Here is a 12047-nt window from a genome sequence, read left to right as displayed (position 1 = left end):
GGCTCTCCCTCCTTTATTCCTTACCTTACGGCGCGGTTCAGGTGTCCAACGATGTATGAGACAGATACTGCGCCATTTCCTTTCCCCAAAAACCAATTATTATTATTATTATTATTATTATTACCCCACAGAAAACGAACGCTGTCTAATGCCACTGTCTGCTCGCGCGACGTTAATTAAAGGAGACGAAACCACGCACAGAGGCGTCAAAGCACCTGCTCTTTGGGCTGATGCCAACAGGTGCTACCGCCAGACAGGGACGACGACGCCAGGATATCGATATAGTGAGGTGGCGCGGAGTAGGGTTTAGGAAGGAGGCGGGGTAGGGGAGCGGTAATTTTGGGTATGCATGATGCCCTTGTGGCAGTGATCCTCGTCAAGGTAAAATAAATCAGATGCAGAAAATGCAACAGCGGGACCTTTTCATATAAACCTTATCAGATCTAACCAGTGAGGAAGCCGTAAGGGAAGGGATAAATGAGGGAGTGAGAGAAGAGAGGAACAAAGACGTGCCGCAGCGGAGAGCTCCGGAATAATTTCGACCGCCTGGGAATCTTTAACGTGCACTGACATCGCACAGCACACGGGCGCCTTTTTGCGTTTTGCCTCCATCGAAACACGGCCGCCGCGGTCGGGTTCGAACCCGGGTACTCCGGATCAGTAGCCGAGCGCCCAAACCACTGAGGCACCGTGGCGGGTATGTAGCCGTGTGCACACCCCAGTATGGTGAGGAACTTGGCGACGACTAGGGAGATCTATTTGGAAAGGACCAGTCTCTTCGTGATGATAGGGAGATTTTAGGCTCCGCGGCAACTTGGCCACGGGAACACGACAACGACCACTACAACAGTAACCAAAAACTATCGCTGTGTCACACCTTATAGCTCGAGCGAGATGAGGCTTGGGTGGCCTACTTGGAATGACGCAATGACTTCGTTCTACTTGGAATGACGCAAAAGTTACTGCTAACATCGATACACAGTGTAGAGATCGCGAACAAGCAAGAGACACTGTCATTTCACAACTTTCCTCAGCGAGCGGTTTCGCCAATTCGATGTCCAAAAGACAAACATCGAGTAAGATATCGCGAGCTACAGTGGTGGAGCGTCCGACGGTCACAGGGCTCACCAGCTTCAAGGAAACCCAGATTTCACCCTTTTATGTCGATAGATGGCAGCACTCAGGTACCACAAAAAGGACGTAAGTTTCATTTCCCCTCCAGGTGTGTAAATTGCACCGCGACACGAAAGTATTAGCAGTATTAGTTTTTCCTAAAGAAATCCTCGCTGCTCACTGAGCTTCGTCGTCAACTTGCTGTCGATCGCGCTCGGCTCGATGGTTTCAGAAACCAAAACCGCGGTGGCTCAGTGGTTAGGGCGCTCGACTACTGATCCGGAGTTCCCGGGTTCGAACCCGACCGCGGCGGCTGCGTTTTTATGGAGGAAAAACTCTAAGGCGCCCGTGTGCTGTGCGATGTCAGTGCACGTTAAAGATCCCCAGGTGGTCGAAATTATTCCGGAGCCCTCCACTACGGCACCTCTCTCTTCCTTTCTTCTTTCCAGCCCTCCTTTATCCCTTCCCTTAAGGCGCGGTTCAGGTGTCCAACGATATATGAGACAGATACTGCGCCATTTCCTTTCTCCAAAAATCAATTTCAAAAAAGCAATGCGTTGTGCTGAACTAGTCAACGATGAGTGACTGTTTAAGCAGGCACTCATCATGAATCATGACATCAGTGACATAGCGTCATTTCTTCACATCACAACAAGCATCACTGGGTCTTGTTTGTTCATTGGGTTTAACGTCACAAAGCTACTCAGGCTATGAGGGACGCCGTAGTGAAGGGCCACGGAAATTTCGACCACCTGGGGTTCTTTAACGTGCACTGACATCGCACAGTACACGGGCCTCTAGAATTTCGCCTCCATCGAAATGCAACCACCGCCGCAGCCGGGATCGAACCCGTGTCTTTCGGGCCAGCAGCCGAACGCCGTAACCACTGCGACACCACGGCGGCGCATCACTGGGTCTGTTAGTACAGAAAATTAAAAGCAGAAAACAGCCAGTCGCTGCCATTGAATGCGCGTATTGATTTTTGCAGAAATCAGTACGCCAAGTCGGTTCGTTCAGAACCATGGCGTGACGTGCTCTTATTAACACGCTGCGCGACCCGGTAAATATGTACAACAATGCCGAGACGTAAGCACAGGTCACGCCGCGCGGCAACTTAAAGAAAAAACGTCCGGTAGCGGGTGACGCAAACCGACGTCTCCATCGCGACCAAGCACGCATGCGCACTGAGCTATAGGCCCACCGTCTGTCCACCGCAGATGGCTTGGTTCAATACCAAGATCCAACGGTCATGGTTTCTGAGCGAAAATGCCGACGGTTTCAAACATTTCAGTCCTCTGCAGCGCATTCAGACAAAGACGTACGTTAACCGGGAGTGGACCGGTTAGGAATTACGACATGTTTGTTTGAGGAACGTCACGCCATTTTATTTTTTATTTTTTCACCACCATCAAACTGTACGTGGCCATATAGAATAAATTAAGCTGTGCGTCGATTTTAAACTGAAAAAGTAAGCGGTATGTACGCACTAGTCTATTCTTTTTCTCCGTTCCTTCTGTGCTGGACTTCTGCACGGACGTCCCACAAACGTCATAATGTTCGTTTCTAGACATCCCATGGATGTCCCGCGGAAGTATATACGTGCTCTGGTACAAACGGAGGTTTGGGGTACACCGCGGTGTGGCGGCGACACATCCTGCACTGCGCGTCCCAAACTCCAAACCACCCCCACAACAGATGCCTGCACTCTAAACACGAATACGCTTATAAGGGAGTAAAAAGGGCGTAAGCTGACCTCTAGCGCCTTTCACAAGGGACTGCGCGTGAGGACAGATTACTCCCTTTATTTTTACTCCTTTCTGTTCGGAGTGTCCCTGCAACAGATGCCTGCACACATCCTACCAGCGCGGTTCCTAAAACAATGCAAAGTGACGCCAGCAAGCCCGCGTCATCGCGATAGCATCGGATATATGGTCGAACATATAAGCAGTTTGACAGAACAAAGGCTTCACGCGATTTTATTGCACGCATGTACCCATTCGCACCCGCCGCGGTGGCTCAGTGGTTAGGGCGCTCGACTACTGATCCGGAGTTCCCGGGTTCGAACCCGACCGCGGCGGCTGCGTTTTTATGGAGGAAAAACGCTAAGGCGCCCGTGTGCTGTGCGATGTCAGTGCACGTTAAAGATCCCCAGGTGGTCGAAATTATCCCGGAGCCCTCCACTACGGCACCTAATTCTTCCTTTCTTCTTTCACTCCCTCCTTTATCCCTTCCCTTACGGCGCGGTTCAGGTGTCCAACGATATATGAGACAGATACTGCGCCATTTCCTTTCCCTAAAAACCAATTATAATTACCCATTCGCGCAGCCAGCCACCTTAATTCCACGTCTCGTCTATAGAGTCGCGATAGAAGCCTTGTTATTACAGCGAAGTGCTGGAATTTCCAGTCCATTGTCCATATAATTCGGCAATGCAACAACAAGCAAAGTCAGTTAACAGTCCGGAACACGAACAACAGTTTACAACAGGCGAAACGTGTAGCAGTCGGTGCGGGTGTCATGAGAACGGTAACGTAATTCAGGAAAACTCAGAGCCAAGTGCACTAAAGAGCTCGTGAGATTTTCCGCAATAACGTGGCAACGGCTGGCACAAGACAAGAATGATTAGGAGAGACAATTGTTCTCTGGTGGACTCAATTCGGGTGGCAACGACGATGAGCTAGTGTAGTACTGGTAGCAGTCAGAGAGTATATACCGTCCAAACTCGTTATAACGAAATAATGGATATAACGAAGAAATGACGATTCCCCTCGGAAGCTCCGCGAACACGGGCTGTAACGAAGCTACGGCTATAACGAAGTAATCACCGGACCCCTTGAACTTCGGTATAACGAGGTTAAACTGTACAGTATAGTTGTGTAGTTCGAGCTAAGTGGGTGGCCATTTTGCTCCTGGAAAACAATGCCCGACAGCATATACAGGGACATGACAGATAGCTGGTACTTGTCTTTGTCTGAGCATTCACTCGACCACATAAAATCCGCTTATGACCGCATTTACGAAAGTAATTAATTAATACTCTAACTGTGATCCATCTTCTGAGACTATATACATATAGTATAGCCACAAGACCGGGATTCTTCATACAACTCACCTTATTTCTCCATTGTCTGCGCTCTCAGCACTGACTTGGTATTCATGTGCTCCGAGACCCCGCGTATATCTTATCCTGTCGCCGAGGCGTGCCAGGAAGTACCGCCTTTGTTCTCTCTGTTGAAGTGGTCGCCACTTCCTGCCCGCAACGCAATAAGGAAATAAGGATTCGTTGCTACGCTCGCCAAAGCAGGAACTCGCCCAATGGGCGAGAACTTTGCCCTGCAGCAGTGCTTAAAGTCAGTGGGTATCTGAGGGGTTTAGGATGGAAGGCCGGGAGCAGTATACAATTTCTAAATTACATCACACTCAATCTCACATAACAAGACAGAAAGTGCTGTGAACATCAGCCATACATAGGGATGCATCCAGGGCCCCATTCCTTGCTTAAAAAAAAATCTGGTAATTTAAGATGAGGCGGGGCAATGGCAGGCTGCTCGCGTCAGGAGGGTTATCTAGGTGGTGCTGATTGCATATATGTGTTCATCGACACAGAGGAAAGACAGATGGAGTTTCAGAGATAAAATAACCGTTTCCTAGGCCCATATACTGATCTGTGGAAGCATATATAAATCACAGACATCGATACCTTTGTTTTTATATCCCCCTGGCAGTACCCCAGTTCAGCAATTATCTCTTACATTCACACGATATGCCAATGCCACAAATATAGTGGGCGGACGCGAGGTATATGACATACGCTAGAAAAGTTCTCCAAGAAACTTTGCGCGAGTCGATGACAGCTATCATTAAACTTCCACGTAGTGAAAGATAAGGAACAGCTCTTCCTGCCAATACTTGCTTCGGTTACAACTCACAGTTACGTTAAAAATAAACTGCTACGAACTCGGGCCCGATCGATGCGCTTCTAATAACACATCCAGCTTCATAGTATTCTAGAACTGCTATTGCATTCAAATAGCGGAAATGCGTGCGCTTTCATAACCTAACCTACAGCCCGCGTCTTTCATCATCACACTCGCGAGCCTACAGAGATCCAGCAGTCGTTTATCACAGTAGGTATAGAGAGGAGCACCCGAAGTAACGACGCAAAAGAAAGAGCTAAGTACCAGCTGTTACGTATTCAATGGCTGGCCGAACACTTAATCCAAGCACAAGACATGTATACTTATCTTTGCTTGTGTCGCACGAGGAGACCTGGCAATAGCCTGCCCATTTCTTCGATAAGTGCCTACTACAATGGCTTCCACGAAGGCAATATAACAAAAATACGTCTAGAATCACGCTTACTGCCCAGACGTATGTTATCAACGTAACGTTCGGGATTTCCCGGGCCCCAGTGCGCTAAGGAACCGCATGTGCATTATCTAGGTTTTCTCTGCAGCGGCAGGTCACATCTAACGCAAAATCGATGACCTGCTATGAAATACATCGTATTGTGCACATCAGTCAAATGATGGTGACTGATTCACACCAGTCACTTGTCACCAGTCAGCTATTCGTCAGTCGCCAGTTTCCAGGCTTCTCCGAGTTGCAGTTATTAAGCCGGAGAGTACTCAGTTGCTACGATAAATAGACGGCTCCGTAGCGACAAGTAAAGTGCGACATCAACAAACTTTTGCAACGATATCGTTGAATTGAAAGCAAATGAACACATTACAGGGTCAAGCATACACGCTATGAGGAATTCCCTCTACTTCGCTGCCGCCTCTGGGTAGCGGGATCCTAAACTAACGAGTTCGAGCGATCTGCACAAACAGCATCCCGACCATAGCAACACACAACACCGCGGAGACGAGCAGTGGAGAAACGCCAGCTGACAACGATGCGTCGCAAAACACGAACGCGCCGCGAAGCTGCACACACGAACACCAAACAATCGCGCGCAAAACGCACGAACGAGCAACTCGGCCGTATCGGAATCGAAACCGCGACTCGCCTTGGTTAACGAAGAAGCCGATGTAAGCCACGAACACGACGGCACTCAAGCGAGTCGGGAAGAGCTCGCCCCAGAAGCGTTGCTTGGGCGCCGGATCCATGCGGTGCCTTCGGCCGAGCTCGGCACCACGTCGGCAATGAGGATCCAGCCTGGCGATGGCGAGCACAGGCGCCGACAAGCCCGTCCTCTCGATCACGCAGCGAAATTCAAGCAGGCGCACACCGCCCACACCGCACCCAGCACCATAACCCCATTCACTGGCCGCTTGCTCCTCCGTTCGGTTTTGTTCGCTCTCTCTCCTTTCATCCTTTCCACCTCAGCATCCCGGAGAGCGCATGCGCATTTGTTTCTGCTGGCTCAGTGCCCGGCAGAAAAAAACAAACAAAAAAAACAAGGAGCTGAACCATTCATTACCTCCGAGATTACCTCAGGTGGCAACGGCAATCTTGGAGGACATGCATCGTCGTTATTAGTACAATGATTGACCGCCAGGCACCGCCACTTAAACATGGCCGAGAGCCGCGTCGTCTGCTACTTCCGCTTGCCGCAGCATTGCTGGCATTGCATTTGTGCGGCGGAATCGTTCTGAATTCGACACGGCCGGAGGCAGTTAGGCCACGAAAATAAAAGGTTCGAGCGCTGTTGTCATGTCCTCATTGCGCAGAATTTTTAAAATGATTCGTTATTTACAAAAATATTAATGTCATTGTCATAAGCTTGCTTGGAAGTGAGGAGTTTGGGGCCGTCGTAGCTGTATGGACTCACCTACTCGTCATAACTTGCATAATCGTGGACATTGTTAAATGAGCAGTTTATGCAGAACAAATGAAAATAAACGATTCTCATAGAGCGCTCTTATATGTTGTGTCCCCTTTTAAGTAAATACTAATGTTATGGTTGTGTTAATAATATTTTCATAGATGACAGCAATTCATATGGCAAGAGCCGCATTCAACACATGTAAAACATCTATTTACAGGTTTCGTTCCACACTTGGTGCTGTGAAATTTCGTAGCATCAGGTGCTGCCTGGAAAGAGGTCTTCTAGCAAAGTTCTTCCGAACAGGCCCTGTAAAGTTGAGAGCCGCTCAATACCCTAGTAAAGAAGTATCTAGCAGGTATTTTGTAGGATGTGAACAGTTCATTATTAAGAAAGCAAAACATAGAATTGGCCGCCACTGGGCAACCAGGTTCATTTTTTGAGTCAATGTCAACTCTTCTATAAGGAGTCTTGTTGTCTGCGATACACTCGTTTTTGTTGTTTCCTCGTCTCATCAATAATGAGAAAGCACACCAGTGCCCGTGAAGCCTTTAGGTTTTGAACATCGGCTTTAAGACGAGCGTTGATTAATTTGTTGGAGCTTGTTCCCCCACTTGTGGTTCCAATATGGTTCGCTAAGGCATTCCGGCACAGGAGTTTTAGAAGCATCTCAACCGTCAAGTGCTCGTAAACGCTTGCTGACAAATGCCTTACAGAACGACGAATGTTCTCTTCCTACCAAGTTGGCCGTTTCTTTCTGAAGTTACGTACCTGGTGTACCAGGATGAGGGCCGAATTAAGACTGCTTCTCTACAGCCCTTTCCTTTAAGTAGGCGAAGTCTTCCGCCAGGCTCTAGTCCTTAAGTTTTTTCACCTCAAGCTTGTAGCTGTCCACACTCTGCATACTTTAAATACGCCTGTTCAGGTCCCTTCCTTTCCTTTCCCACCTTGATTTTTCAGCAGCGAGAGAAGTTGGCGTCTGTCCGTACTGCTGAATTAATCACTGCGAGTCACTTTTCGCTCAGAATCGCATCAGCGGGGATTTCGTGAAGCAATAGTCCTGTTTTTTTTTTTAAATTTCATATCACTTGCAGCGCGGCATATAACAGTAGACCATCTAAAATCATTTTGAGCAGGCACTCGCCTCAACCCAAACACAATGGAATGCGAAACGCAGACGGGTACCAGCGCGCGACCAGACGGCAGCAGACGACGCGAGTAACCCTGTTAACGCAGCGCCACCAAGCCGTCGCTGGGAGCGGGGAGCACGACGGCCTTGAGAGCGACTTTTTCCGGGCACTACAGGCCTTCAGATACCTTTAGCCAGCTCCACGACCTCAAACCCTGGTTCTGGTGCGGAAGTAGCCACCATAGCTGAAGGGCGAGAAGAGAAAACGCGAGAGCGAAACTGCAAATCTGCTGTAAATCTGCGAGGTCTGTCAACGCTGTTAAACTGGTTAAACGCTGCTGAAAAAAAACATCAGTCATGAACAGAAATTATAAAAGTGGCTATTTACCATAATCACAGCAGTAAATTATTAATGAAGTTGTTGAATTACAAGTTTTCACGAACAAGAATTTGCTTCGCTTTAGCTAAGAAGTCGTCACGAATGGAATCCAATCCAATCCAAATTAAAAAAATAAACCGAGACGCATGGCAGTTGTTTGTGTGCAAAATCGGCTTGCGGCGTACTCGAATCGTTTCGTGTTGTGAGCACCCTCCAACAGTTTCCAGCATGGATCACTATGATTATCAAGTCTGCGAAGACACGGATAGCGAAGGCTACGATAGTAGCAGGTGAGCTGCTGTTATGGGCCTAAACCCGATTGTTTTCTGCCTGGACTGTGCTGCTCTGACAAGCTGGCAAAGTCGCAGTCCAAAACAAGCGCATCATAAAGCACGGGATGAAAGAATAGAAGCAGCACAAGCGCGAATTAGTACGTGTTAAACTCCACCTGTGAAACATTTGAGGAAAGACGTGAAGCAAAACCGACGAGGACCGAGGGGATTGAAGAAAGTTGTGGAATCAGCGCGATCATCGTAGTTAGTGATTTGAAGCACGGAGTATAATTAGGATATACTAATCCGTTTCTTCGCCGAATTAAGTTTTTTAACCCCCCCTCCTTTCCGTTAAAACGCACTCAGTTTTGATGCTTTTTCTACATGCTCTCAAACACTTTGCGTTCGGTGCATGTCGTTCGACGGCGTCACCTGTTGCAAGCGCAGTCACGTTATTATTATTACTTCCTTGCTTCTTTTTGTTGTTGCAGTTCCGAGGACGCCTTTGTGGCTTACGTGCGCAAGACGTACTTGTCCCAGGCTCAACCCGAAGATGACTTCGAGAAGGAAATGGAAGACGAGCTCTCTGCCACGGTCAGAGACTTTGAGCAGAGACAGCTCTATGACGCCGGCGCGTCGGGTGGAGGAGCTAGCGTCAGCACCTCCGATCACCTTGCAATGAAAGGTGTGTGTGTAGTACTACAACTATCCGTCATCATCATCATCAGCCTGATTACGCCCACTGCTTGATGCAAATGCTGTACTGTACTACTTGGAGATCAGGTGCTGCGTTACGTGGTTGCAGCTACTGGTGCTCAGCTGTGGAGCAGAATCTTGGAGGGTAACGAAAAGGTTTAACTTAATTTGAGGACAATGCAGCTAGCTATGGAAAGGAAAATGACGGTGTGTAGCATTAAGAGACAGGAAAAGAGCAGAGTGGGTCAGGGAACAAACGTGGGTTGGTGACATCCTGAGGAAGAAATGTGTTTGGGCGGGGCACGTAATGCGAAGGCAAAATAACATGGTCATTAATGCTAACAGACTGGATTCCAAGAGAAGGCAAGCGTAGCATGGGGAGGCAGAAAGTTAGGTGGATGCATGGGATGAAGAAATCTGTGGGGATATGGTGGCTATGGCTGGCACAGGGCAGGGTTAATTGGAGAGATATGGGAGGAGGCCGTGTCCTACAGTGGGTGTAGCCAGGCTGATGATAATGAGGAGATTTTAATTATTTTAGGTTAAGCTTGAGGACATTGCGTTTATATTGATTTGGACTGTACATGGCCTGTATGCTGCAGCAAGTGCACATGTTGCACTTGGAGTAGTAAAAGCAAAATAAAATGGTCGACCTACAATGAGACATAAAAGAGGACAGCAAAGGCACGTATCCATTCATATGGAAGGATAAAGTGGCTGCATGCACTACGCTTTTGATTGTTGTATAATATCCCATAACAGCTTGTTTTTCTCAGGTTCAGAGTGCTGTCACATAGCATACGTAAGCAGCCTCGCCATAGAACAAGTTTACAGATGTTTATTGTTGCGATGTTAGCTCGGTGAAGCTTCTGCAGCAACCTTGAATCACAATACTCTGAACTGTTTTCAACAGGTCAGGGATCCTCCAGCACAGAAAAAGGCAGTGAAGCAGATGCTGGCCTGCACAGGAGCAAGGCTAAAAGGAAAAAACCAGATGACACAGCTGAAATGGTCGGAGTAGAGGCATCAACAAAGACCAAAGTGGGCGATGCAAAAGCTGACAAGGACGGTCCGTCGAATGACGACCTCTTCTACGATCCGGAGATGGACGATGAAGACGAGAAGTGGGTAAATGAGCAGCGGCGAGACTGCATATTTCCTGGAGCCTCCAAGGATGGAAAAGATGGCAGCCGGGTTAAGCCACTTCCCTTGAGTGACGCTGTCCTCAACTGCCCAGGCTGCATGACACTGCTCTGCCTTGACTGCCAGCGGTAAGCCATTTGGAGAGCGTGCTAAAAATCAGGGGCCATACATTCAACAACAATCTAAAGGGCACACACAGAGGCGTGTCTTGTTGTCGTTAGCCTTTTTTGTCATGTAATCTCATGTTTCAAAGGTAGTCAGTCAACTATCTTACTGTGCTGCACAGAATTCTTTCCATTGGCCATCGTTAGAATGCTAATTCACATGTTCTCGCGCTGTTTTGTAGCGATAGCTACATTACGGTAGCATTTCGAGCCTTCAGCATGGCGGCACCGCCACCCTGTGGCTGCGCCGCCACGCTGTCACGTGGTTGTTCACGTGGTGCGGAGCAGCTGTGGGCGACGCAGCACCGTGGCTGATCACGTGGTTCGTCACGTGGTTGGTCACATGACCAAGTTCCACTCTGCCAGCTGTAGCTATCGTGTCACTCCAGGTTTAACCAGAGCTAAACCACCACCAATTTTTTTTAAACATGGTGTGTTCGATCTGCCTTGAAGCTAAAAAAGCACAGTTGAGTTTTCCCTTCGGTTTGTCTTTTTTTTAGTGTGACGTAGGTTTTGGAATCGCTTGTAAAAACAGTGTAGTGTAGAAGTTAAAAATGGCCGCCTCAGTCAGCATGGCACGCACCCTGAAATGCTGCAAATCTCGTGATTCAGCTGTGTCCATGGTCAATTTTGTCAGTCATCTAGGTTGCAGTGACTGTGAGGATGCTGCCTTATTATCAGAGTTTAGTTCGGAGGTTGAAAGAAGCCCTAGAAAAGAGCCCAGAAGATCAGTGGCTGCGCCATGTGCTTATTTCCCAGGTCTTGTATGTACCATACGCACTCTCTGCTTCATGCAGGCATGAAATCTACAACACCCAGTACCGTGCCATGTTTGTCAAGAACTGTGTCGTTGATACCAAGGTGGTGCTCAAGTATTTCCCGTCAAGGACATCAAGGCGCCGACGAGATCTTCCCGATGGAGTGGTTGATCCACGCAACATTTTCAATCCGGTGCGGTGCCAGGTTTGCCGCACAGAGGTTGCAGTCTATGACAGAGATGAAGTGTACCATTTCTTTAATGTCATTGCAAGTTTTTAATGAACAACAGATTTTCCTTGCTTGGCAACATTGTCGAAAGCATGTACATAAATTGCTGTAAATAAAATCTCGCTAGAAGCATTACTGTGTTTTTTAGAGTAAAGAAAGAAGGCAGGAGAGGCCATTACATCATTGTTGTGGAGCCGGACGGTCAACTACTCTGCCGAAACAGATAGGCCATTTCTGGCCACTGCTAACAGTGCCTGGACAATATGTGTGGCTGCAAGAATTTCGCGCTGCTCATCTGGGCAAGTTCACATCCTTTTACATCTCTTTCCTTTTAACACCGTAGCGCTAAGGAGCCTGTGTTGCAGAAAATTCGGCATCGGCATCTGTTGGCGGC

The 12047-nt window shown here is 48.2% G+C and overlaps 2 protein-coding genes across 2 annotated transcripts in view; one reads left to right on the top strand and one right to left on the bottom strand.

Moving 5' to 3' along the window:
* LOC144104596 (UDP-galactose transporter senju-like) overlaps positions 1 to 6404 on the bottom strand; it is a 37664-nt gene extending 31260 nt beyond the window's left edge. Inside the window, exon 1 of the mRNA XM_077637697.1 lies at positions 6125 to 6404. Within this exon, the coding sequence (XP_077493823.1) occupies positions 6125 to 6224 (100 nt within the window). The 5' untranslated portion in view covers positions 6225 to 6404. The remainder of the gene's footprint in view (positions 1 to 6124) is intronic.
* Positions 6405 to 8511: 2107 nt separating this feature from the next.
* On the top strand, positions 8512 to 11786 carry LOC144105630 (E2F-associated phosphoprotein-like). Its single transcript, XM_077638748.1, has 4 exons — positions 8512 to 8681; positions 9155 to 9348; positions 10273 to 10630; positions 11464 to 11786. The coding sequence occupies exons 1-4, from the start codon at positions 8620 to 8622 to the stop codon at positions 11702 to 11704; spliced, it is 855 nt and encodes a 284-aa protein (XP_077494874.1). The 5' UTR covers positions 8512 to 8619; the 3' UTR covers positions 11705 to 11786.
* Positions 11787 to 12047: the final 261 nt, after the last annotated feature.

Source organism: Amblyomma americanum, chromosome 9 (assembly GCF_052857255.1).
Source record: "Amblyomma americanum isolate KBUSLIRL-KWMA chromosome 9, ASM5285725v1, whole genome shotgun sequence".
Classification (NCBI taxonomy): Eukaryota; Metazoa; Arthropoda; class Arachnida; order Ixodida; family Ixodidae; genus Amblyomma; species Amblyomma americanum.
This window is presented reverse-complemented; position numbering and strand designations above follow the sequence as displayed.